The 25,954-nt window shown below is 52.0% G+C and overlaps 5 protein-coding genes across 17 annotated transcripts; 3 read left to right on the top strand and 2 right to left on the bottom strand.

The window, feature by feature from the left end:
- Positions 1 to 73: 73 nt before the first annotated feature.
- Positions 74 to 10,319, top strand: ZNF428 (zinc finger protein 428). Its single transcript, XM_033129422.1, has 3 exons — positions 74 to 1,529; positions 3,983 to 4,186; positions 9,667 to 10,319. The coding sequence occupies exons 2-3, from the start codon at positions 4,111 to 4,113 to the stop codon at positions 10,164 to 10,166; spliced, it is 576 nt and encodes a 191-aa protein (XP_032985313.1). The 5' UTR covers positions 74 to 1,529; positions 3,983 to 4,110; the 3' UTR covers positions 10,167 to 10,319.
- SRRM5 (serine/arginine repetitive matrix 5) lies at positions 4,146 to 6,170 on the bottom strand. Its single transcript, XM_033129380.1, has one exon. The coding sequence runs from the start codon at positions 6,168 to 6,170 to the stop codon at positions 4,146 to 4,148; it is 2,025 nt and encodes a 674-aa protein (XP_032985271.1).
- LOC117035525 (40S ribosomal protein S29-like) lies at positions 9,177 to 9,381 on the top strand. The gene has a single exon (XM_033129436.1). The coding sequence runs from the start codon at positions 9,180 to 9,182 to the stop codon at positions 9,348 to 9,350; it is 171 nt and encodes a 56-aa protein (XP_032985327.1). The 5' UTR covers positions 9,177 to 9,179; the 3' UTR covers positions 9,351 to 9,381.
- Positions 9,673 to 25,793, top strand: IRGQ (immunity related GTPase Q). Of its 3 annotated transcripts, XM_033129390.1 has the most exons (4): positions 9,673 to 9,788; positions 11,761 to 11,892; positions 20,045 to 20,576; positions 21,875 to 25,793. In XM_033129390.1, the coding sequence occupies exons 3-4, from the start codon at positions 20,047 to 20,049 to the stop codon at positions 23,208 to 23,210; spliced, it is 1,866 nt and encodes a 621-aa protein (XP_032985281.1). In that variant the 5' UTR covers positions 9,673 to 9,788; positions 11,761 to 11,892; positions 20,045 to 20,046; the 3' UTR covers positions 23,211 to 25,793. The 3 variants fall into 3 exon arrangements, with proteins under 3 accessions (XP_032985281.1, XP_032985280.1, XP_032985278.1); XM_033129389.1 differs by lacking the exons at positions 9,673 to 9,788; positions 11,761 to 11,892 and adding an exon at positions 19,493 to 19,608; XM_033129387.1 differs by lacking the exons at positions 9,673 to 9,788; positions 11,761 to 11,892 and adding an exon at positions 19,615 to 19,757.
- ZNF576 (zinc finger protein 576) lies at positions 15,902 to 20,150 on the bottom strand. 11 transcript variants are annotated; one of them, XM_033129424.1, is made up of 4 exons: positions 18,967 to 19,026; positions 18,861 to 18,933; positions 18,524 to 18,621; positions 15,902 to 16,894 (listed from the first exon to the last, which is right to left on the bottom strand). In XM_033129424.1, exons 3-4 carry the CDS (start codon positions 18,603 to 18,605, stop codon positions 16,467 to 16,469), a joined length of 510 nt encoding a protein of 169 aa, XP_032985315.1. In that variant the 5' UTR covers positions 18,606 to 18,621; positions 18,861 to 18,933; positions 18,967 to 19,026; the 3' UTR covers positions 15,902 to 16,466. The 11 variants fall into 11 exon arrangements, 7 of the variants coding, with proteins under 7 accessions (XP_032985315.1, XP_032985318.1, XP_032985319.1 ...); XR_004425203.1 differs by lacking the exons at positions 18,861 to 18,933; positions 18,967 to 19,026 and adding exons at positions 19,233 to 19,589; positions 20,016 to 20,150 and having other exon boundaries at positions 16,752 to 17,112; XR_004425205.1 differs by lacking the exon at positions 18,861 to 18,933 and adding an exon at positions 16,993 to 17,112 and having other exon boundaries at positions 16,753 to 16,894; positions 18,983 to 19,023.
- Positions 25,794 to 25,954: the final 161 nt, after the last annotated feature.

Below are 25,954 nucleotides of genomic sequence, written 5' to 3'. Positions count from 1 at the left end.
CAATTTTATTTTAACGTGTTATTTTGGAAAACTTCGAACACACAGAAGTAGACAGAACAGGACAATGAAATCCCATGCATCGTTCATCCCAGCTTAAATAACCACCAACTCACTGCCAATCTTGTTTTATCCACAATGCCACTCGCTTCTCTAAAGCAAATCTCCATGTACTATCTTAGAACATGGAAAGCCCCTCAGATTGATATCTGTGCCAAGTTATGAGTGGTGAGCACAAAAGCAGCTATTCGAAGATCAGAGGGAAAAGCATTTTCAGGCAAAGGGAACAGCAAGGGCAAAGGCCTGAAATGATAAAGAGACTGGGACGTTTAATGGGAAGTGGAGTTGGTCAGGAATGAATAAAAAGGAGATTGGTACGTTCAGAGATAAACAGGACCAGACCATGTGTCTAGCCCCTGGACCATGGTAGAGTTTGGATTTGTTCTAAGGGTAACGGGATCCCATTGGAGAGTTTTAAGCTGAAAAGTGATTCACTTCGAGGATGTAGGAGACTTTCCCCTCTCTAATTCTGGGTTCTAGGCATACTATCTACTTTCACTTCCTCAATCAAATCATGTACCATGTACTTTTTTTTTTTTTGGCCTCTATGGCTTTCTTTGCCCTTACTGTTCTCTCTGCCAGAAAGACTCCCATTCCAGTTGGCTTCTATTCATTCTTGGCTTAAAGATGAATAGGATTCCTCCTGGAATCCTTTCCAGGGTGGGGCGGGCGCTTCTGGCCCCCACAGCTTCCTATGCTCCACTCATCCCAAATCTAACCACCTGGGGTTGTAGTTCTGATTACGTGTGGACCTCCTTTCTTGGGGGCGCCATGAGGCTAGGGATCAGGTTTGTCCTGTTCACTGCGGAGAGCAGTAATTATTTATCCTGGTTGGGGGTGGAGGGATGAGAAGGTTGGTAAGGGTCCTGGTCCTTGCACCCCCTCACCGGATGCAAACCGATCCAGACCAAACCAAGGCTAACACTTTAGCGCTAAACCGTAGCCCCTGTGCGCACGCGCTTTGCTCAGGCGCGCCCCCCGCCTCACATATGCTAATCACTGCGCTCGGGAGTACGGCCTCTGGGGAATATGCAAATAACCCCTTTCAGCGCCGGAGGCCTCCCATTGTCCCGCGCTAAGATTATGCAAATGAGTAGGCTTTAGGTCCAGGATCCTTGCCGAGCTGGCGACCCCTACCCTCGGGGCATCCCATCTTCCCTAAGGCGCGTTCCTGCTGCGCTCACGCACGCGCGAGTCCCGCAGTTTCTCGTTCGGTCCGGCTGCGGACTGTACCAAGGGAACCCGGACAGCGAGGGGCACAGCCCGGAACCCCCTGCCCGGGCCTCATCGATGGCACGACTCGGATAGCCCCTCAATCACACTGTGAGCCTGGAATGGTCCATCTCGCCGCGCAAGCGCCCTAGGCTCTTCACGCCCCTCGCGCTCCCTCCTACCCCACTTGCAGCGCAGGCGCCGAGCCCGGGCGTGCAGCCGCCGCCGCCGCCGAGCCGGAGCGGGGGCCGCCCTCGCCGGTGAGTGTCCGGGATCAAGGTGCGCGGGGCATGCTGGGAAGCGGGCTCTAGGGCACCGCTGCATGATGGGAGTGACGGCTCCCGTCACCGAGGAGCCGGCAGCAGTCTTCGGCGGTGATAGTCTGAGGGCGAGACCTGGGCTCCCTTTTCTCCCCCCACTCGACTCCGTGCCGTCCTGGGGCATCCTGGGAAAGGGGGCGCCCGGCCCTAAACGTTGTTGGAATCTATCCGCTAGTCGTTACAGGACTGGTGCATCCCAGGAAGGATTATCCTAGCTCCTTGTAGGGAACGGCTCCCTTTTGTCACACACCCTCCGCTGAGCATTTTGGAAACTTGGATGCTTGGACACAGAGCATCTTGGAAGGTGGTCGTTATAGGCCTGAGGCATCCTGGGAAGAATTGCCGCGGGCCATTGTGGGGACTGGTCCTTATTGTCCCGTATAACGTTTTGCACTGGCTTCTTTACCTCAGTATTGTGGAAAGGGGTGCCTATTATGCTCGCGCAGGGCATCTTGGGAGTTTCTTGATACAGACTTAAGACATTGTGGGGTCTTGCCCACATGGTATAAGGGAGCCTCATTTATGCCCCTCTTAAGATCATGGGAGCCAGTCTGGCTGCCATCATCATTGTAGGGATGGGACTTGTTCACCAAGGAATTGCTCCATCTGATACATGGATCGCTCTGGAAGGGGCCTTGTGTGATGTGGGCATGGGGAGGGGTAGGCTAGACTGGTGAGCAATTTCTCCTGAAGTCCCAATTGTGCCCGGTTGCCAGCTGAAATATAGAATGCCCAGTTAAATTTGATGTCAGATAAACAAATGTACATCCTAAGTATTGCATGGAACATATGTATATTAAGTAATTATTTGTTGTTTATCTGAAATCAAATATAACTGAGCAATGTCTGTTTTTATTTACTAAAATCTAGCAACTTTATCCTGACGTAAAGTAGAATTCCCAAATTAAATGGGGCCCTACAGGCAACGGGTATTACGAGAAGTATCCTCTGCCAGTTGTGAATCTTCTCTGTCCTTAAAACCCATATCCAGGTATCTTTAGAAAGCTCCCCTGCGCCAGCCTCCTTTAGACTTCAAACCTAATGTTTTTCTCTTTAGCCACAGCATTAAACATCACCTCCAGGCTTTGAAGGAACCATGTATTTTCCACCATTGTATACTTAGTGCCCAGCACAGACCTTGGCATATAAGAGTTGCAGCTGAGGCTGCCATCCCCCTTCACTAACTTGTTCTGCCTAGCTCTCCCTGTTAGGTAGTGCACTGGGAGACAAAGAAGTGGGTATGCGTGTGTGTAGAGAAGTATTGGTGAAGAGGGAGAGAAAGGAGAGTTGAGAGAAGTCTTCTTGGTAGAGGCAGACATGGTATTTGGGCTGGGAAGAAGTACAGAAGTTCTTGTGTTTGAGGTGAGCCTTGTAGGGTGAGGAGGAATGACAAAGGGGAAGGAGTACATTCTAGACAAGAACAACAGGATTGCTAAGATCCACAGATGTGAAAAGTCCTGGTGTGCACAGGGACAGGTGAGAAATCTGGAAAGGTTTATAGAGTCAGAAGTGGGAGTAGTAACCGCCTGTTAATGGAGGACCTGCCACGTATGAGCAATTTATATGAATGAACCTACTGAATCCTCGAAAAGTATTTTCAGCCGAGGATTCATTTTATGAGATGTAGGATGACATGGCTTCAAATCCTAGTTCATGTTTCTCCCAGTTGGTGTGACCTTGGGCTACTTGTTAATCCTCTCTACCTCCATTTCTTCATCTATACAAAGGAGATAATCTGTCTCCACATGGTTATGAGGAATACATGAGTGAAGTCCTGGAAGCCCTTTCTGCATCTAGAAGGAGACAGACTGGAGAAGTTAGGTCCTTTGCTTGAAGATACACAGCTAGAATGTGGCAGATTTAGGACTCAAACTTAGACACTATCTTGCCAAGGTATTAATTGATATAGAACTAGGACTGACATTCACAGACTAGTGCAACCATACCAGTTGTTTAAATATTTAAATACTTCTAGACTGGTTGGTATATCACCACTATGCCAAGTAATCCGTACGCCCAACTGCTAGTTTGGATCCTCCCCCAACTCCAGGCTTTCCCACATTCGAGCAACAAAAGGATTAATATCGGGCATAGGACCATGTTCTACCCTCACTTCTGATTGGTGCCCAGGCTTGTTCCCACCTTTAAATATTTGGAATCGTACCCTTCCCCACCCCATTGAATAAGAACCACAGACAGCTTTGTTGCTCAGGTGGGTAAATTAAGGCCTACAGAGGGGCAGGGCTTACACTCAAGGCCTTGGAGGCAGTCAGGGACAGAGCTGGGGCCATCTTTGCCTTGCCCCCAGCACTGAGCACACAGCGAAGCCTGGGGAGGCAGATGCTATGTAAAAATTTATTGAGTCACCACAGGCCTTTCCTTCCCCTGTCCAGCATCCCTCTACCTGCTGACATCTTGCATTAGAGAACTTGTGGCCGAGGTGTGGCTGTGGAGAGCTGGCCGGGGAGGGACACTGCCCAGCTGCTGCTCTGCTCCTGTCTTCTGTCCCCGTCCCCTGGCCATGACAGAGACCCGTGAGCCAGCTGAGACTGGGGGCTACGCCAGTTTGGAAGAAGATGATGAGGACCTCTCTCCAGGTGAGATGGCCTTAGAGGTGGTGGTGTTGGCTTGAATACGATCCTGGCTTGGGATTGGGGCTCGACTGAGAAGTCTTGAGGGGGGTTGGCTTCCTGTCTCAGTGGGTGTTCTGTTCTGACTAGGACTCTGGGCCCTGCTAAAGGATCCTTTCCAGCTGAGACTTCTGGGGGTTGTAGATTGGCTGTGAATGCTCTCCTTGCTGGGGCTTCTAGATTGGCTGTCCTCTCTCTTACTGAAGGTTCTAGATCGACTGTAATCTCTCTCCTTTCTGGGAGCTCTAGTTCCACTGTGATCTCTCTCTTTTCTGAGGGTTCTAGTTCGGCTGTGATCTCTTCTTTCCTTTTCAGAGCTTCTAGTTCTGCTGTAATCTCTCTGTTTTCTGGGGGTTCTAGTTTGGCTGTGATCTCTTCTTTCCTTGCTGAAGCTTCTAGATCGGCTGTGATCTCTTTCCTTACTGGAGCTTCTAGATTGACTGTGATCTCTTTCCTTGCTGGAGCTTTTAGATCGGCTGTGGTCTCTTTCCTTGCTGAAGCTTCTAGATTGGCTATGATCTCTCTCCTTTCTGGGATTTCTAGTTCTGCTGTGATCACTCTGGTTTCTGGGGGTTCTAGTTCGGCTGTGATCTCTTTCCTTACTGGAGCATCTAGATCGGCTGTTATCTCTTTCCTTACTGGAGCTTCTAGATCGGCTAAGATCTCTTCTTTCTTTGCTGAAGCTTCTAGATTGGCTATAATCTCTTTCCTTACTGGAGCTTCTAGATCGGCTATGATCTCTTGCCTTGCTGGAGGTTCTAGATTGGCTGTGATAGCTCTCTTTTCTGGGGGTTCTAGCTCGGCTATGATTTCTTTCCTTGCTGGAGGTTTCAGATCGGCTATGATCTCTGTCCTTGCTGGGGCTTCTAGATTGTCTCTGATCTTTCTCCTTGCTGGGGATTCTAGATCGTCTGTGATCTCTCTCTTTGCTAGGGGTTCTAGACTGGCTATGTCTTCTCATCTGGCTCGGAGTTCCCTTCCGGGTACGACTTCTTGCCCTACTGTGATTTCTTTTCCAACTGTGACTTCTCTCCCTGCTGTGAGTCCTCTTCCGACTGCGACTTCTTGCCCTTCTGGGTGTTCTAGACCGGCTGTGACTTTGAGTCCTGCTGGGGGTGCTAGATCGGCTGTGACTTCGGGTCCTGCTGGATACACTAACCTGGTTGTAACTCTTGACCCTGCTAGACATTTCAGTTGGGCTGTAACTCCATTCCCTGCTGAGGGTAATCATCTGACTATAACTCTTTACCCTCCTCGATGATGATGGAGACTGGCTGAAACCTGTTTCCTTGAAGAGAATTCTGGTGGGGCTGTAACTCTTTGCTCTACTGGGGGTTACAGCCAGCCTGAAACTCTTCCCCATACACGAGGCTCCTGGGGGGCTATAACTCTTCTCTCTGCTCTTATTCCTAGGCTGGCTCTCACTCCTTTCCTGGTTGTTGGTTCTCGGCTGGCTGTAACTCTTCCCCCCACTCTGTTTTTGCTGGGAAGTAGGAGTTCTTTCCCTGCTGGACATACCTCGTTTTGCACCCTGAGGTCTCTTCCTACTGGGAGTTCTGCCCCGGCTGTGTGTGCCCTTCTGCTGGTGGTGTCTTACCCTGCCCGCCTTGCTGGCTTTGCTGGTCCTGGTATCGGTGCTGGCCTTGCTGGGTGTTCTCGCCCTGCTGCGGCCTTGGGACCGGCTGCTGGGCTGCTTAGAAGGGGCTGTCTTTGTACTTGCCCGTTTGGTAGACTTGGAACTGCTGGGGCTCCTGACTAAGTTGGGTGCTGTCGATGGCTTGGTGGGCCTTGCGGATTGAGTGTTCTTCACGGAGGCACGAGCCTTGGGAGATGCTGTGGGCATCGAGGGTCCAGTGGACGCCGGAGACACGCTGGGCTTTGAGGATCTTGTAGGTGGAGAAGACATGGTGGGCGCAAAAGGGCTTGTGGTCCTGGAAGCCACGGGGGACATGAAAGACCTGGTAGCTAGCCATGGAGGATGACCTGAGTGCCTTTAACAGGCCAACTGCACGAAGTCATAGTGGGCACTGAAGGCCCTGGAGGGTAGGTGGTGTGAAGTCAGAGGTGGGAGGATAAAGAGGGGTGGGGCCCCATCCTAAGGCCAGAGAGGTTTCCTCTGTGTTTGCAGCTATTTAGCGAATGTGTCCTCATGCTGACTCAGGCTCAGCATTGCTGGGGACACAAAGACCGGCAGCCAGGTCCTGCCTTCCCAGGAGTCTCTAGTCTCTAGACCCAGACATTCACTGCTCAGATGGTCAGGTTGTTAGGAACTCCGACACTGACCAGCTGGGGAGTCAGGGAGGACCTCAAAGAGAAGGTGACGTGTGAGCTGGGGCCTTAAAGAAGAGCAGGAGTTTGCTGGTAGTGAAGGAAAGGTCACCCCAGGCCAGAGGAGAGCGGAGGCAACAGCCTGGTCGAGGGAGATGAGGACCTCGGGGCCACCTAAGCAATGAACCAGGCAAAGTCTATGCTTTTTGGGACAGGCAGTAAACACACAAGCAGATGTTGTGTAAAATAAGGAGAGGAGAAAAATAAAGCAAAGTTAGAGCCATAGGGAGTGCTGGGGAGGGATTGCTGGTTAGACAGCGTGACCAGGGTGCCCCTGAGAAGATGACACTTGAGCAGAGATGTGGCTGTGGGGCAGGAGCAAGCTTTAGTCCACCTCCAGAAAGGGTGGCAAGGCCCTGAGGCGGGTGCACGCCTGGGGTGTGGAGGCCCAGGAGCCCGGTGTGGCTGGCTCAGGTGTAACAGGATCCTGAGTGAGGGCTGCCAGAGGAAACTGAGGAATGGGGGGCTGATGGATGTAGGGCAAGGCTGCTGCAGTCCTAGGAGGTGCTTTTGGCAGGCTCCTGCCACTGCACCGAAAGAAGCCAGTATTTCCTGCACTGCTGCCAAAGTGGAGACTCCCCCCTCCCAGACCAGTGTTTGTGAGCGCACCCCCCATAGCAACTGCTGATATCACCCTTTCCTGTGCATGGACTTTACATGTTTTTCCTTTTTTTAACCTAAGTTTGTCCTAGGCATGTCCTTCATACCTATGAAATCCCAGTAATATATCTATACTTATAAATATTTTAATTCACTTCACTAGATATTTATATATACAGTCATGTGCCACATAATGACGTTTCGGTGACCATATATGTATGACGGTGGTCCCGTAAGACTATACTAGAGCTGAAAACATTCCTATTGCCTAATGACATCATAGCCATCTTAACATGGTAGCGTAATACGTTACACAAATACCATTGTGCTCCCGGTGCCTACAGTATTCGCTACAGTAATCTGCTGTACAGGTTGTAGCCTGGGAGCCATAGGGGAACAGAATTTGTCACCCCAAAATACATTTAACCCTTGAACAACACAGGTTTGAACTGCGCAGGCCCACTCATGCTAGGATTTTTCAGTTGACCCTCGGTGTTAGAGGGTCAACTGATGGTTGTGAGTCTGCATGTGGGCGACTTACGTTACATTCGGATTTTCTACTGTGTTGGTGATCCGGGCCCCTAATCGCCCTCCTCCCACGCACACACCCTGCATTGTTCAAGGGTCAATTGGAGGGCTGTTAGGCATAAGGATTATTTTAGGCTGGTTATTTTCAAGGAAAGGCAGACTTGGGAGAAGCTCTGAAAACTAAGAAGTTACCCTTTGTAAAAGACATTTACATTTGTAAGGGAAGTCTCCATTTGTAAGGGGTTTCCCTCATTGTACCTGGAAGATGGAAATGACTTTATCTCTAGAAAACTCTTATCCATGCAAAAGACCAGGATTTAAATCTGCATACAACCTTGCCTCTGGTTACTCTGGTTTTCCTGGACACCCCACGCCCAACATCTTTGTCTTCAACTGGAGATGGAATTTAAGGTGGGGTCTTCAGCCTTTTGGGGGAATTACTCAGCCTTCCTGGGTCTGTCCCATGTATACCTGTCATTAGACTGTTTTCTTCTGTTTGTCTTTTATCGCAGGGATGTCTCAGCCAAGAACCCAGAAGGGTAGAGGGCAGATTATTTTTCCTCCCCACACACAGAGCAACAGCCTAGGTGTGTCGTAGGCTAGACTGTCTAGGTTTGTGTAAGTGCACTCTGTGGTGTTCGCACAACCACAACATCTCACAACCACGAAACTGCCTAACATCACATTTCTCAGAATGTATCCCGGTCGTTAAGCAGCACATGACTGTTATGTAAAGCCACATATATGAGTGTATCAAAGTACATAGATACTGTGTGTTTTAATTTGCTGAAATACCTGTTCAAATGTTTGCCTCCCTAAAAATGATCCAATGTAGGCCATCACCCATATTTAGCTTTTCCTGTTAGAGCTGTGTGACTGGAGGCCTCACTGCTCTGTGCCTCAGTTTCCCCATTTGTCACTTAGGGATAATAGCAGTACCTCCCTCACAGGGTTGCTGTAAGGATTAGGTGAGTTAATACACAAGAATAGGCCTCTTGGGCCGGCCCGGTGGCTCAGGCGGTTAGAGCTCCATGCTCCTAACTCCGAAGGCTGCTGGTTCGATTCCCACATGGGCCAGTGGGCTCTCAACCACAAGGTTGCCAGTTCAACTCCTTGACTCCTGCAAGGGATGGTGGGCTGTGCCCCCTGCAACTAGCAATGGCAACTGGACCTGGAGCTGAGCTGCGTCCTCCACAACTAAGACTGAAAGGACAACAACTTGAAGCTGAACGGCACCCTCCACAACTAAGATTGAAAGGACAACAACTTGACTTGGAAAAAAAAAAGGCCTGGAAGTACACACTGTTCCCCAGTACAGTCCTGTTCCCCTTCCCCAATAAAATCTTTAAAAAAAAAAAAAAGAATAGGCCTCTTCCAATAGCAATTGATGCTGCTGGGACTGTTAATTGTTTTTGCTATTCCTACTTTTAGTCCTATTTCGTCCTTAGTAACCCCTTAAGATGTAGTTCTTGCCCTTTTACCTTGTTGCACCCGAGGGAGCAAGATGGGTCACCAGCAGCTCTACTGGAGCCATCCGAGAAAATTTGGTCAGGGTTCTCGTTCTTGCTGCGTCTGCTCAAACCGGCACAGTCTGATCCAGAAATACGGCCTCAATATGTGTCGCCAGTGTTTCCGTCAGTACGCGAAGGATATAGGCTTCATTGAGTTGGACTAAGTGAACTTCCATGAATGAATCATGGAAGCTAACTACCTTCCAGCAGAAATAATGTCAGCTTTTTGCACATAAAATAAAAAGGCTTCGATTTAAAAAAAAAAAAAAAAGATGTAGTTCTTACAAGACATTCATGAGCACCTATTGTGTGCCAAGCCCTGTTCTATGCGATGGGGAGCATCTGTGGGGAAGAGCAGGATTGTGTCCGGGCTACCCCTCTCCATAGAGTGCAAGCCTGAATGGGGCCCAGAGAGGGGACAGCCGGGCACAGCCCTCTGTCCTCTGATGCCTCTGTCTTTCCCCACCTGTCTCCCTACAGGTCCCGAGCATTCCTCTGACTCCGAATACACACTCTCAGAGCCGGACTCCGAAGAGGAAGAAGATGAGGAGGAGGAGGAAGAGGAGACCACTGACGACCCCGAATATGACCCTGGCTACAAGGTGAAGCAGCGCCTGGGCGGGGGCCGGGGTGGCCCTTCCCGCCGGGCCCCCCGTGCAGCTCAGGCCCCGGGCCCCCCAGCTCAGCCCTGCCAGCTCTGTGGCCGCTCACCTCTTGGGGAGGCCCCTCCAGGCACCCCACCCTGCCGGCTCTGCTGCCCTGCTACAGCCCCCCAGGAAGCACCAGCCTCCGAAGGCAGGGTCCTCGGGGAGGAAGAGGAGGAGCCGCCTCGGGCTGGGGAGGGCCGCCCAGCTGGGAGGGAGGACGAGGAGGACGAGGACGAGGAGGGGACCTATCACTGCACGGAGTGTGAGGATTCCTTCGACAACCTCGGGGAGCTGCATGGGCACTTCATGCTGCATGCCCGGGGTGAGGTGTAGGCAGAGCCCCCCCCAAAGCAGGGAGCTTCGCAGAAGGGGTGGGCTGGGAGGAAGGGGCCGAGGAGATTGGAGTGGTCATGGGGGACGGGTACCGCCGATCTGTGTTGTCTTAGCAGTAGATGTGTGAAGGCCAGAATAAACGCCAAATTCTGTGTGTGTCAGTCCCGTGTGTTTGGGGAGAGAGAGAGAGAGAGAGAGAGAGAGAGAGTGTATGTGTGTGTTTGTGTGTGTGTGTGTGTGTACGTACACTCCAGTATATGGGGGCATTTATACCCCCCCACCCGGGCTTCTTCTTGGGAGAACTTTAGGATCGTTGATAATATTTACTAAGTGTTTATGTTCAATGTGGTTTGAACAAGGTCCCCATGATGTACAGACTCAAACACAACAGAATTTTGTTTTGCTCACATAATAGTGCAGGGTGGGTGTTTCAGGTAGGCAGGCAACCCTTCTCCAAATGGTGATTTGGGGGCCCAGACCATCCCTTAAGCCCGTTGTCATCGACGTGGTGACGATGGGTGGCCATGGTCTGGGAGCCTGGAGAGACACACATATTTTCTCATAGGCACCAGCCCTGGAGTGGTACATACTGCTTTCATTTATGTTCCTTTGCCAAGAAATTAGTCACATGGCCACAGCTCACTGCAAGGGAGTCTGGGAAAGGCAGTCTAGCCAACTGCCCAGAATGCAGAAAACAGCTTGTGGAGGATAGCTCGTGTTCTCTGCCACTTCGCCTAAAAACCTTCACAAAGAGGACTTTCATTATAATCATAGCTATGCTTCACGAGCGCTTCCTGGGTGCCAAGTGCCACTCTGAGAGCTTTATATATGTTGACTCATCCAAGTTGTGCATCTAGGAACTTACAAAAATAGAACCTTAATCATAATCACAGCTGCCATTTTCCCAGCACTGACAGAGTTCTGCATTTTATTTGCATGAGATCATGAGGTCCTTAGAATAACTCTGTGAGGTAAGGCCTGTGATCCATGAATTCATTTAACAGACATCTTTTGAGTACCTGCTGTGTGTGCTAAGCATTGGGAATACACCCGTGAACACACCCTTGTCCTTACGGAGCTTACATGGAGTGGGGAAGGAAACACTGGTGGGGACAGACAGTAAACAAGTGAGAGATGTAGCATATGCTGGATAGTGGTAACTGCTGTGGAGAAAAATAAAGCAGGGAAGGGGAAGAGTTCTGGAAGGGGGTTACAATTTTAAATAGTGTAGTCCTCCCTAAGGAGGTGACAGACCTGAAGGAGGGAAGGAGGGAGTGATGCACATCTGTGGGAAGAAAGTTCTGGGTGGGAGGAGGCAGGAGCCTGCCCACATCAGGAAGGCCAGAGTGGCTGGAGCAGAGGGAGGGAGGGCAGAGCTGGAAGGATGAGGCCGGAGGGGAGCAGAGGGCCAGCTTCTTACAGCCTTGTCCAAACTTTGGCTCCCGCTCTGAGACGGGAAGTACTAATTTACAGAAGCTTGGCACCGAAACTGCTTTGAAAATAGAAGCCTAATTATAATGATAGTTACCATTTACTGAGCATTTACTGTGTGCCAAGCCCTATTCTAAGGCGCTTTACATGTGTTAACTCATAGAAGCTTGGCAACTAAGAACCTTCAAGAATAGAACCTGAATTACCGTAATGACCATCATTAAGTCAGCGCTCACAGCGGACCAGGCCCTGGGCTAAGAGCTTTATATGGACAATCGCCTTGGAACCTTATGAGGTAGGGACTATTATTTATTTACTCATTTATTCAACAGTGATTTATTGAGCATCTGCGAGAGGCAGCCACTACTTGGGGAGCTTGGAATAGAGCAGTGAACACGATAAAGATCACTGCCTTTGTGGATGGGGAAGACAGACAGACACTTAGATATTTAAGTGAAACACAAAATGTATAGACTGTTAGAAGGTAATCCGTGCTGTGGAGGAAAGGGAAGGAGGATGGGGAGGCTTGTGTATGTGTGATGCAGTTTCAAATAGGGTGGTCAGGAAGGCTTCACTGAGCCTTCTCATCAAAGCAGAGCGTTAGAGAGGAAATGAGCCATGTGACTGACTGTCTGCAGGAATAGCAAGTGCAAAGCCTCTGAGGTTGGAGTCTGCTTGGGATGTTTGTGGTAGAGCACATGGGGCCTCAAGGCTGTTGCTGAGAAAGGCAGGCTGAAGACTGGTGGGAGGGTAAGGTCAGAGGGGCAGAGGGGCCAGGCCATGTAAACCATTATACCGACTTTGGCTTTCTCTCTGAGTCTGAGTCATTGTCATAATCCTTAGAGGCATAGGGGCTCCTATCATGACCATTTACAGCTGCTACACCTAGTGCATATGGACATTGAGTTATCTTCTAAAAGTCACTGCTAGTAACTAGCAGAGCCCAGGTTTGATTCCACACATTCTTAGTCATTAAGCCACACACCAGAAATGGCAGTTGGTGTCTGGAGCCACCATCTGATTTGCAGGAATGTATTTGGTCTCCACAGAGTTACTGAGTTTTTTAATCACGTTAGTTACCAACATTTAAAATGGGCAGATTTCACATAGAAATGGGGTTTCTGGCTTCTCTTGCAAAATAGTGAGATCTAGATTACTGAATCCATAATCCCATGGGGCAGTAGTTTGCTGCAGCTGAGCTGGGGTCACCTCATGTTAATGGAGTATTCCCTGCTGTGTGCCCAGGCCCCACTGTCAGGCATCTGGACCTCCACACCTGCCTGCTTCAGTGATTGATGGTACCTGCTTGACCCCAAAGAGCATTTGCCTTTGACATCCGTTACAGTATCTTAGACCAAAGCATCTTTCAAAACCCACACTTTTCATCCTAGAAGCTCAGACCCTGACATTTATCCAATCTTTGAACTGATACTTTAATACCCATTATAGCAGAGCATCTCTGGATCTCAGAATCGTCAGAGCAGAAACGCAGAGCTCATTGAAACAGTACGGATGGATTTGGTTTCTCGGGACAGCATGCTTAAGCCCTCTTCTGCCCTAAGACAACGCTTGCTTTCTAAGCACAGATGTACGGAATTATCCATTCATCAGCAGCAATTCTTAAGGATCATGAGAGACGGGTAATCAGGAGTCCCGGCCTGCTGCCAGTGGGGTCATTCAGTCAGGACCCAGTTAGGATATGGAAACGGAGCTAGGAATTCCAAAGAGCTGATTTAATACAGGTAACTGGTCACACAGGTGTTTGAAGGCTGGAAGCATAAGCATGGAAAAGTGAGGTGACCGAGAAATTAGTGTCTGCAAGAAGCTTTCACCTCAGGACAGGGATACAGAAAGAGAAGCAAGATTACGAGAAACCACAGGTGCCTGGTCGGCAGGCCACGTGTGGCTAGTGTAGGGATCAGTGACGAGGTGCCATGCTGCTGGAGCTTAAACCTCCGGAGGGGCGCAGTGCCTTGTGTGAGAGTATAGAAAGGTGCTGGAGGGGTTCCCTCCGGAGCCTAAAGCGAGGGGAGGCCCTTTCCCTTCTTACCTTCCTCTGCCCATACCTCTCATGGGCAGGACTTAACAGAAGCCATCTCTCTAAGGCAGGCTGGAGGCCAAGAGACACAGGTAAACACACGGTCGAGGAATATATTTTGAGCCTCCATGGTAAGCGCTGTCCTAGGTGCTTTGGATGAAGCAGTGAGAAAAACATGACACTTGTCCTCAGGAGCGTGGTTTCCAGCATAAGGACACAGATAATGAAATAAAAGTCTGATAATTCCAGGTGTTAAAGTGCTAGGAAGAAATTAAATCAGGGTAAGAGTTGGTGGGGCTACTTTAGCCAAGCACGCAAGGAACGCCTCTCTGAGGAGATGGCCTTGCAAAGTTCTGGGTAAGAGCACTCCGGGGAGAAGGAACAGCAAGTGCAAAGGCCCTGAGGCAGAAGCCAGCCTGGTATGTATGGCTAGAGTGCAGTGAAGAAAACAGCAAGGAGGGAGTGGAGATTGCTTAGTGGGCTGGGGCCAGCATTGTTGGGTTTTGTGGGCTTGGGTGAGGTCTTTGGGTGTTATTTATGGGGTTCCATTGGAGGGTTCTAAATGAATGACATAAGCTGATTTACATACAGAGTGGTCTGTGGTAGAGAAGCGGGGGGCAGTCATAGCAGGGGTAGTAGTGAGAGTAGGGCTTGAGAAGTAGACTCTTCAGGAATTTAGAAGTAGAGTGCACAGTTTACTAATCTGATGGCAGTTGTGGAGCTAGGGGGCTGCAAGAGTCATGATGACCCATTTTAAGTTTGCGACTCCCATTTGTCATCCAGGTATCTGTATCTCATGGGGGAAGTCTGGGGTAAAGATAAAGGTTTGGGAGTCACCAGTGATGCTATTTAACTCTTGGGAACCTATGACATCTGGAGAGTACAGAGAATAGGAAGCCAAAGGCATACTTGAGCAGGTGGCTGTCTATCTTGGGAGAGCATGTGGGGTTAGAGCCTTAGGTTTGGGTTTAGGGGAGCCGCTGAGAGGGTGGTGTGAAACTTCTGGGTTTTCACCAGGTGTCAAAGGAAATATTTGGCTTTGGTGAAATTGATATCTTGGGAAAAAGTGATAGCCAACTGACTCCAAACCAGTTTCTCTATGTCACCTCAGCAGAGATTCAGGCTAGCTAGCCCTGCCCCAAATCCTACACACACACACACACACACACACACACACACACACACACACACACACGACTCCTGCTTCCAGGCTCAGAGTACATAGTATATCTGTCACTTAGAGAAGGGGTCGGCAAAGTTTTACTGTAAAGGGCAAGATGGTAACTATTTTAGGCTTTGTGGGCCATATGATCTCTGTTACAACTACTCAAAACTACTGTTCTGTGTGAAAACAGCCATAGATAATACATAAGTGAATGAACATGACTGTTCTGATAAAACTTTATTCGCAAAACCAGGAGGCAAGCTGGATTTGGCCATAGTTTGCAGACTGCTGCCTTAGGCTATAAATTACGCTGCATGTGACAGACCCAAACAGTGGTGGCTTAAACAAGATAGAGGCTTATTTCTGTTATATGACAGTAGGGAAGTGGATGTTCCAGGGCACGTATGATGGCTCTGCTCCATGAAGTCCACCAGGGACCCAGGCTCCTGCTATTTTGTTGCTCTGCCATCCCACGTGTTGTTCTCGTGGTCCAAGATGCCTGGATACCATGTCCACATTCCAGGTAGGAAGGTGGAGGGGAGGCATGTCCCTTTCTAAAGCTTGAGGACCACCCAGAAATTTAGCCAGAACTGTGGCATGGCCATATCTAGCTGCAAGGAAGTCTGGGGAATGTAATCTGTGCAGCCATCATGTGCCTAACAAGAAATTGGGAGACAGATAGCAGTCTTTACCACATCCATCCCACCTGTGGGCTTTAAAAACATCCCTCGATTCAAATGAGTCTGATTATTATATGGAGGGCATCAACCATTGTTCTCTAGCAACAGGGAGAAAAACTGGCCCTGTGGGATGCAGCCCGGGTTGGGCCTTTAAGAGCTGAAAATCGGATCTAATGGGAAATCTTCCAATGTTGGCGAAATACGACAGGAAACAGAAGGTATCTCTGTTTGATTCCAAATCAGTTTCCTCACAGGCCAGGCCAGCTTTGCCCTGAGCTCCCCACTCCTCATGCCTTTCTTATGTTCTCTGGGAATTCCTGCTAAAAAGCCCGAGTTCCTTGTTTAAATATCTTAATGTAGACCTTTTCTGTTTTTAGATCCTGTTTCTGTTAGTTTATTCATGCCATCTCACCTACCCCTCCTTGAGTGGGCAAGGCTGGCAGGGGTGGGGGACATGAGGACGTGAACTGCAACCTCCGCATGACTCAGTACAGCATCCAACTTTGCCGTCCTATTCCAGAGGCCTGAGCTGCTCCGTCTGGGACCCATCTGGTGGCCTGACATGCCAGCAACACCTCACCTTCCCTGTCCCCACCCATTCAGGCACAAACCCAGGGCAGTTTGCTTCTACAGCCCATGGCATTCATCTGGGCAGAATTAAAGGTGATTACACAATCTGCAGCTACTTGTGAGTTCAAACTATTTAATTGGGAATGAGGGAGATACAAATAACAATTTTCCCTCTTGCTCATTTTTTTTCTCTTAAACAAAAGATCTCCCTATTGTCTGATTTTCCTATTACTCTGAAGGTCTTTGTGTCCTCCAAAGACTGAAACTCTAAATGAGCATCTTCTGGGTCCTATTTACCAGGAGCCCTTTGCCTTTCCAGGGAGGGAAGCAAGTCCCTCAAAAGGCCTGTCCCATATCAGAGGTGGGTCCCACTGGCTGCAGAGCCTCCATTGCCCTAGGGAGGGCTGAGGCTGCACTCAGAGCTCCCCCCGGGCATGCCGGATGTAGTGTTGATGCAGCCCAGCTTCCTGGGCAAAGTCCTGACCACACTCAGTGCAGGCGAAGGGGCCAGGAGGGTCGCGGGTCTTGTGCGCCTGGCGGTGCTGCCTCAGAGAAGCGGCCTGCCCAAAGGTCTTGCCACAGTCAGGACAGGGGAAGGTGGGCTGGGCAGTGGTGGGTGCAACTGGCAGGGAGGGCCTGGCGGCTGGACCGTGGCTGCGCTGGTGGGCGATCAGGGCCTTGGAGGAGAGGAAGGAGCGGGCGCAGGTGAAGCAGATGAAGAGGGCCCCCTGCAGCTTTTGGGCCACGAAGTCCGCTGGGTGCTCCCGCTTCATGTGACGCTCCTGGAACTTGGAATTGGCGAAGGTGATGAGGCAGCGGGTGCATTGCAGGGCCCCCAGATGGCCTGAGGGACGTGGGGAGAGGTCGGGGGAGGCCAGCAGGAGTCTCCAGGACCTCTCCCAAACCCCAGAATCATGCCAACAATTAACATTCAGTGCTTACTATGTGCCAGGCTGTATGCCAGGGCTGGATAGTGGTACAGGCAAATTATTATTGGACCTGTTTTACGGATGATCAGGCCGAGGCTCCAAAAGGTTGGGCAACTTGTCCACAATCATGAGGCTAGGAAATGAAATGGAGTCAGGACTGGAACCCAGGGAGTCTGCCCTTCCATCAGAGCTGTGTTATTTACAGCACAGCCTCTGGAGCCAGACTGCCTGGAATTGAATCCTGGCTCTGCTACTTCCTAGGCAGGTTCAACAGTTTCCTCATCTGGAAAATGGGGTTAAACCGTATCAGCATCTACTTCATAGGGTTGTTGTGAGGAATAAATGAATGAATTTATGTAAAGTGCTTAGAATAGTCATACACCATGGTTTGCAATTCTTACTATTGAGAAAGAGAAAAGCAGCCCCACAGCCAGGAGCCGGCCTGGCACTCACAGATAGGCTCCTGTTGAACATACACAATGTCACAGAACATCCCCAGAAAGGCTACTCTCTGACTGACATGAATCCAGACAACAAGACCATGCCATGATAGCATGTGAACACAAAATGGGAACATTTTCCAAGCCACAAAAATGACCAAATACCCTCCGTCCTGGCTAATATATGAGTGACTTCTGCTTTACCAATCACAGCTTGTGCCTTGCTTTGTTCCTCTGCCTTCTAGATTTTTTAAGATAGCCGACCATTCAATTGCCCCTGCTTCCTGTCACTATCCAATCCAGAGCAAAACCCTTTGAATTCTCCGCAAAATCACCTACCACAAACCCAAATCCTATAATCAGTCCTTTGTAACTATTACTGGGATGCCCCACAGTGCCCCCATGGTGTGTGGTGTGTGCTTCCTCTGCAGTGAGCAAGCAATAAACCCAACTTGTCCCACTACGGGTGTGCTCCTGCGGGGGGAGGGGGTCTTTGGCTGGAGGGCATTGACACTGGCTGTCATTGTTATAAATACTTAACCTGTTTGCCACATCTGAAAGTGGTAATAACCAATTTCATGGTGTCTGTTAGGAGGACTGAATGAGATAAGGAGTGATAGTTGCCTAGCACACAGCAAACATTCAGTAGAAACTGTTGCCATGATTATGTCAAACTGGCTACCTTCATTAGCCTCAAGCTTTCCTCTGTTCTGCTGCTAATCCCCGTAACAACCCTGTGAGGTGAGTAGTGGAACCCCTTCTGACACATTGGGAAACCAAGGCCCATGTTACACTGACAGTCTGAGGCAGAGTTGGGACTGGAACCTTGGGGCTCTTCTCACAGTCTCTGCTCTTTCCGTGCCACATCTCCCACCCCAAGCGTCTCTGGATGCCACTTTGCCCCTCTGAACTGCATTCCATTCATATTTAGGTGGACAAAGCAGGGTGGGTGCATCTGAGCATATGGGTAAGGATGGGGAGTGTCAGTTTCTGGTAAGGCAGCTCCCCAACAAGTGCCTGCAGCGCCTTGGACACTGAAATACTGTAGAAATCCTTTTAGCATCAGCTCCTGCACCCCACCCTCCTCTGGCCAGCTGTACTCACAGATGTCGCCTTTGGTACTGCGGGGACTCCTCTTGGACAAATCCTGCTGCTCCATGGTCTCTTCAGGGGGTGGGTCCTCCATGGTGACTAGGACCCCTCTGGTCAAGAGAGGAGTACACATGAGGAAATAGTAAATCAAATGAAGTCGCTCGTCTGTCCCCAGCCTTAGAGAGCCCGCTAATTCGATGACCTTTAATGTAGAGGCTCTCCGTGCCAGCTTTTGACTCCCCCCCTTCCCCGCGAGATACCATTTCCTTGAACTCTGACCTGATGGAGCTCTCACTAGAGAAGCTTCAACTCTCCCAAAAGATTGTGACTCCCCTGAGCGCCATCTCACCTGTGTGAGACCTAAGACCTACATCAGACTAGCTCCCTGAATTCAGAGCGCGGAACCCTTGATCTTTGACACCATCCTCCTCCCCGTCTCCTACCTGTCTTGAGACAGGTAGTGGTACCCACGCTTTAGCCCGCCTCGTCCCGGGAGACATCTTTCTCTGACATCCTGCAACTTGTTCCACCCAGAGCCCCCGCCTCCCACGCGCGATTTCAGCCGCTGTGCCCACTGCTTCAAGCACTGCCCTCGGTTCCCTCCCCAGGTTGGTAGCTCAGGCCTCTGCTTTTCTCCAGACAGCAGAGGGCTGCCTTTCGTTGTGCCTGTCAGTAGCCTGTCACAGCGCCACCACCCGGAGGGAAGCGGGATAGGGCCCACCGAGTCGCAAGGTCCCGGTGGTTTCCACTCCCTTTCGCCTGGTGAGCTTCTCGAAGCCGAGATCTCGGATTGCCAACCGGCAGTGATGAAGTCACTCCTACTCAGTCCTCAAAAATAACGGGAGGGGTCCTTCTCTGCACAGGGGTGCGTTATGATGACGTTACGAGACCCCCGTGCCGTACAGCTCTAAGTTTATTGCGCAAGGGTGCTAGGCGCTCCTGGCGCGCAGGCGCTCTGGCTCCCTCATTGTTTCCGCCCTTGCCGCAGCCGGAGTTCAGGAGCGAGTGCACTTCGGTCGTTCTGCGCAGGCGCTGGGAAAGGCTGTGTCCCTAAGATCATGCTTCCAAGACACACCTCCTAAAAGGAGTGACGTAAGGTTAGATAGAGCCTGGATCCTGTCTAGACATCCCCAAATCCCGGTGCTCCACCCTCTTCGGCCTCTGTCCGCCCGACCCAGGGGCGGGCTTCTCAGCCGCTGACCCACTGCCGGCAACTGCGCTCTTCTGTGTGAAGGCTGTTTGCTCGGTTGGTGATTTGGGAGGCGAGGGGGACTGAAAAAAAAAAAAAATCTGTCCCTGAGGGAGGACGGGGCTGGAGGCCGGATTTCTGAGTTTTTGAAACAGAAGGGGAAACACATCCAGGAAAAGGCCTGGATAGGACTCGGGGTCCCTGGGGAATAGGGTCTGGGCGCCGGTTTTCTAGATCCTTGGGAGTGACAATCGAGAATGGAAGGAAGGGGGCAGGGTGGAGGACTAGGAAAGAAAATGGCTGGGTCTTCCTGACCTGGGTCTTCCTCACCCCTTGCTTCCCAGCTATGCCTCCGCCGCGGGGTGACGTGACCGCCTTGTTCCTGGGGCCTCCGGGTTCGGGAAAGTCCGCGCTGATCGCAGCGCTGTGCAACAAGGATGTGGAGATGGTAGATATCCCCGATGGACGGCCGGATCCCGGGGTCCCCAGCCTGCGAGCTGCGGGCCCAGGCCTCTTCCTGGGCGAGCTGAGCTGCCCCCCCGCAGCTCCGGGGCCCTGGGCCGCGGAGGCTAACGTGCTGGTACTGGTGCTGCCCGGCCCCGGGGGAAATGGCGAACCCTTGGCTCCAGCGCTGGGGGAAGCAGCGCGGGCCGCCATGGCGCGAGGGACCCCTCTGCTGGCTGTGCGGAACCTCGGTCCTGGGGATTCACAAAATGAAGCCCAGGCCCGGGATCAGACAGCCGCCCTGCTGAACAGCACGGGGTTGGGAGCCGCGCCTCTCTTCGTGCTGCAGACGGACTGCGGCAGCAGCGACAGCTGCGAGGAGCTGGAGCGCCTGCGGGGAGCTTTGCGGAGCCAGGCGGAGGCGTTGCAGAGGTGAGCGCGGCCTTTCAGTGTGGGTTGGGGGGACCTGGTCCTATACAGTCTAGACCTCACCCCACTGAAGTGATTTTTGACGTCTGCGAGGCCCCGCCCCCAACGAGTTTGGGACTAGCCTTGACGGGATACCTGCTGGAGGCCCTGCTCCCGCATCCAGGTCCCGCCCCTCAGCGCAGGTTTTGAGGTCAGTGAGGCTCCACCCAAGCGAGCGCTCTGTGCTTAACTCTTCTGTCATCTAGGCCCGGCCCTAGCCAGAGGCCAGCTGGAGGTCCGGACTTGTCATTCCAGGTCCCACCTGTGAGCGCTCTGTCACAAGCCCCACTTCCTAATGAATATTCTAGGAGAAACCAGGACCTATGGCCAAAATACTACCTCCAGGCAAAAGTTTGAAGGAGAGCTCACCCTCCCACCACAAGCTAGTGACCCTCGTGAAGATTTTACCTAAAGACTTGTACACTGTCAAGTCTTCCTTGCCCGCGCTGTCAGCTTGGTTCTCAAGCCATCCCAGTCGCCCAAAGCCACACCCTCAGTGAGCCTTGTTATTTCTGGGTGCTCTCCCCCACTTCCTTTTTCTAATCCCCTCTTGTTTCTGTGCCTTCTTGCTGGCTACCTCCTGAATTGTCTCCCACAACACGCAGTCCCCTCATTTCATAGATATTAAAAATGAGGGTGGGAGAGGGGCAACCCCTCCTCCAAGGCAACCTCTCCTCCAACGGCACCCCACTGCTTCTCTTTTTTCCTTAGCCACACCTCCTTGGTAGGAACTAGCAGATGAGGCTTCTCCCCTGGTCTTTATTCCTTTCCTTACACCCAGTCTCAGGAAAAAGTGTGCTTGGTGACTTTGCCCATGTCGAATAGTGAATAGTACTCGACTTTCATTAAGCCCACAATACAGTTGGGATTCTGTCTTTGCTCCAAAGCCCACTTTGTGTGTTTTGCCTCGCCCAGCACGGCCTTTTTTTGTTAACCTTGCAGGTCCCATGGAGAAGCCCCGCCCCCAAGTACTCTGTCTCCGGGAGGATTTAGGCGGGGTCCTGGTTTTAGGCTCTGTGAGAAACCTGATCTCAACAAGACGCCCTATTCCTGCTTTAAGCCCTATCCTTTTCTTTATAGTCCTGGTTTCTGTCGGCTGTGCCATTATTCGACCCCCTCCCTCCCTTTCCTGCTCTTGCCTCACGCGGGGATTATTCACAAAGCTCCACCCTTGTCATCATAGCCCAGTCCTGTCCCCCTAGCCTAGTTCTCCCGCGTTTAGCCTCTTTTGCCCTTGACTCCATCCTTTCCTGTCCCCGTAGGCTCCTGCCACCTGCTCAGGATGGTTTCGAGGTGCTGGGCGCAGCAGAGCTGGAGGCTGTGCGCGAAGCCTTTGAGACCGGTGGTCTGGAGGCGGCACTGTCTTGGGTTCGCGGTAGCCTGGAGCGACTGGGCAGCGCGCGGCTGGACCTGGCTGTGGCCGGCATGGCTGACGTGGGCCTTGTGCTGAACATGCTGCTTGGGTTGGATCCTGGGGACCCAGGGGCCGTGCCTGTTTCATTGCCCGCGGAACCCACGCCCTACCCAGCCCCAGAGCGCTCCAACGTGGTGCTCTGGACCGTACCTCTCGGCTCCGCGGGCACTGCTGCTGTCCCCCACCCTACCCATTATGACGCTGTCATCCTCGTTACTCCTGGGGCCCCCACTGAGGAGGACTGGGCCCAGGTCAGGCCCTTGGTGCTACCGGATGCACCGCTGGTCTGCGTGCGAACAGACGGCCAGGGCAAGGATCCGGAGCCTTTGGAAGAGGAGGAAAAGGCAGAGAAACCCGGCGGGGGCGAGAGCCTAGAGAACGCAGACGGAGGGGGGTTGGAGGAGGAATGCAGCGAGGGAAGGGAGAAACGGGGCACTGGATCACAGAAAGCAGGGAGTGGGGAAGGTTCAGAGAAAGCAGGCATCGAGAGTTTGCAGCAGGTTGGTGGCTCGAAGCAATCACGCAGCGGGGACTCGGAGCGTGCGGCTACCTGGAGCCCGGAGGACGATACATGGGAGGTACTGGAGGAGGCGCCGCCGCCGGTGTTCCCCCTGCGGCGGGGCGGACTCCCAGGGCTCTGTGAGTGGCTGCGACGCGCACTTGCCCCGGCCCAGGCTGGGGCGCTGCTATTGGCGCTGCCACCAATGTCTCCGCGCGCAGCCCGAACGAAGGTTGCTGCGCTGCGGGCTGGGGCGTGGCGCCCGGCTCTGCTGGCCAGCCTGGCGGCAGCGGCCGCACCAGTACCCGGGCTCGGCTGGGCCTGCGACGTGGCGCTTCTGCGCGGTCAGCTGGCAGAGTGGCGGAGGGCACTAGGACTCGAACCAGCGGCGCTGGCCCGACGCGAGCGCATGCTGGGCATGGCACCTGGGGAGCTGGCAGAGCAGACGCACTTCCCGGGCCCGGTAACGCGTGCTGAAGTGGAGGCGAGGCTGGGTGCCTGGGCAGGCGAGGGCACCGCTGGGGGCGCAGCGCTGGGGGCGCTCTCCTTCCTGTGGCCCGCGGGTGGCGCAGCAGCCACTGGTGGCCTGGGTTACCGTGCAGCGCACGGTGTCCTCCTGCAGGCGCTGGACGAGATGCTGGCAGACGCCGAGGCAGTGCTGGCACCCCATGCGCCTGCCCAGTGAGGGGTAGGGATCACAGTTGGGACTTCCTGAGTGCTCTGCTTCCTGGCTGCTTTGCTCCGCCAGGGGCTGAGGACTCCAAGTCCCGTGTAGAGTGAGGGGGGTTGGGGGTCCAGTCTCTGGCATGGGATATCTGAGCCTCTAAGCTAACAGCACCGGGCCAGGCACTTCAAATCCTGGGTGTTTGAATGGGATGAGGCTCTGACTACTGGTTGGGGTATGTGGCTTCCAGTCACCCGGATTCCTGAGTCTTGAAGGAGAATAGAATCTGGAGGTCAGGACTCCTGATTATTCTGGGGATCACTGGGCAGGACCCCCAGACTTGTGTTCTGAGGGGAGTTGAGGGGTTGAACTCCTAGAAGAGGGTATATCTTGGTCTTCAAGGGAGTAGAAACTGGATCTATTATTGGATGTCTAGTCCTCCAGGGGGAGGGGGAGAGGAAGCCCTGATTCCTGATAAGGGGCTCTCCATGTGCTGGGGATTCCAGTATGGAGGACTGGGTCTGGGAACTCCAGGGCGCTGGAGCCCCTGGACTTTGAGCCACAAAGAGACAGGTCTGTGTTTCCTTAGAATAGGCCTGCACACAGCCTCCCAGTTCCTCAAGAGGCAGTGGGCTTTGAATCATCATCGGGGGAGAGGGGAGGAACAGTATGGGTCCTCAGACTCCTGGATCCCAAGAGGACTATGGACCTTGGTTCCTAATTCCTGGATAGTGGGAGGTCTGCATCTAGAGGGAACGGGCTGTGTGACAGCTAGAAACTTGGGCCTTTCTTGATGAGTAGAGGGATATTTCATATTTGCTCATCGGGGCGAGGGTCCTGGTGACCCAGACTCCTTTCCTAGCAGTTGTGGGGAGAATGGCCCCACGGAAATGAAGGGAGGAGGTAAGAGGGGCGTGGTGGGCTCCGGGTAGTCAGAGACCAGGAATGAGGTCGTCTGGGTATGGAAGGGCAAGAACCCATACCTCAGAGGCCTCTTCTACAAATCCCTAATGAATATGGGTCCTGGAAACTGCGCCCCCTCTCTGTGACTTTCGGAAAGGATAAGACTGCCCCCATTTCATAGGTGCTGAGTGATTCGAGGGCTCTCTGGGGAAATTATTCTGTCCCTCTCTCTAGTGGTTTCTGTCTTCTTTTGGCCTTGGTTTATTCTGTCGTCGCTCCTGAACCCTTTCTGGCCTTGGTATTTTGTACACCTGCCTTTTTAGAGAAGCAGCTGTCCTGCTGTACTAATCCAGATGTTTCTGTGTTGGTTCCCTCAGGCATCCTCAAGAGGCTCTGCCTTCTGGTGTACACAGAGAGTGCTGCAGTGAGCAAGCGACCCGCAGAACAGCTGGGCAGATGTTCGAGCCCGTGGGAATGTGCTGCAAGGCAGGCAAAGGCAGAAACCACAGTGCCTGGAATGTTCTGGGCTGCCACCTACACGTAGAGGAGCAGCCACGAGTCACAGAATTCTTCAGTGTCAAAAACAGGGACGGGGGAGCAGGGAACCTGAGAGACCGCCCAGCAGAATCTCTTTTATGATTAATGGGGAGAGCAAAGCCCAGAGAGGGCAGGCTCTAGGCCGTATGTGGTCTGGCCCTGCCGGTTTTCATTCTCTGCCCCACCTTATCCCTCAACCAGCTTGCTAGATCTTCCTTCGATGCTTGAATGGGCCACCTTGGGTCCTGCCTTAGGACATTTGCACTTGCTGTTCATTCTGCTTAGAATGCTCTGCCCCGAGATTTCTATGACTGGCTCCTTCTGTCAATCAGGTCTCAGCCCCTGCAGAAAGGCCTTTCCTGACTACTTTAACTGAAGTAGCTCACCCCCACCCCATTATTCATTTCAGCCAGTTAATTTTCTTTGTAGCAGTTGTTACTGTAGAAAATTACCTTATTTATCTATTTATTTATCTGTTTGTTGGCTATTATCCCCTTGTCCATCTTGTATTCGGCTGTACCCCCAGCACCTAGAATCGTGCTTGACACACAGTAGGTGCTTAGTAAATATTATTTTAATTTATTAGTCAGTGGCAGAACTAAGGCTGGAATGTAGATTGTCGGCCTCTTGCCACAAGACTGGGAAAGGAATGAGATGGGGGTGAAAATAAGCATATAATGGAGAGGAAGTGCCCGTGTGAGGTCAGGGAACCTGGAAGGCAAGCTTGGCTTTGCCACTGTCACTCCGGGTAACTTGGACCACTGCCTGTTTTCCCATCTGTGAAGTGTAAGGGCTGGACGAGAACCATAACTACTTCCAAGATCCTATTTCCTTTGACAACTGAAGGCAAGGGTAATTGATCTGAGGGGCAAGTACTTGAGGGATGGCTCCCCCATCTCTAGCTTGAATTCCCACCTGGCACAATTTGTCCCATCAAAGTTGAGATGGCCAAGATGCGAAAAAGCATTTGGCTTTATACTGAATTTGAGGCATTATCCTCAAAGCTCACAGCCTTAGGGGAGTGAAATTCTATTAGCATAGCTCTAGGGTCAGACAATCCTCTTGACTTTGGGGGTGACCTTGGGCAAGTCACTTAGCAAATGGTATCTACCTCACAGGGTTGTTGTGAGAATTCAGTGTGTACGTAGGTATATGCATTCTCTCTCACACGTCAACATACTGTAGCTCCTCCCGAGAAGCCTGGCACACTCGGAGCTCAAGCGGCAGTCTGGGTGCCCTTGCCTACATGCCCTCAGCCCTGGGCAGCACCAACACAACTCTAGTCTGGGCACCTCCTGCCTCACCTCCATGCCTTTGTTCACAGA

The sequence above is a fragment of the Rhinolophus ferrumequinum genome, chromosome 15, assembly GCF_004115265.2.
Source record: "Rhinolophus ferrumequinum isolate MPI-CBG mRhiFer1 chromosome 15, mRhiFer1_v1.p, whole genome shotgun sequence".
Taxonomy (NCBI): domain Eukaryota; kingdom Metazoa; phylum Chordata; class Mammalia; order Chiroptera; family Rhinolophidae; genus Rhinolophus; species Rhinolophus ferrumequinum.
Note: the sequence above shows the minus strand (reverse complement) of the source record. Positions and strands in the feature narration are given on the sequence as shown.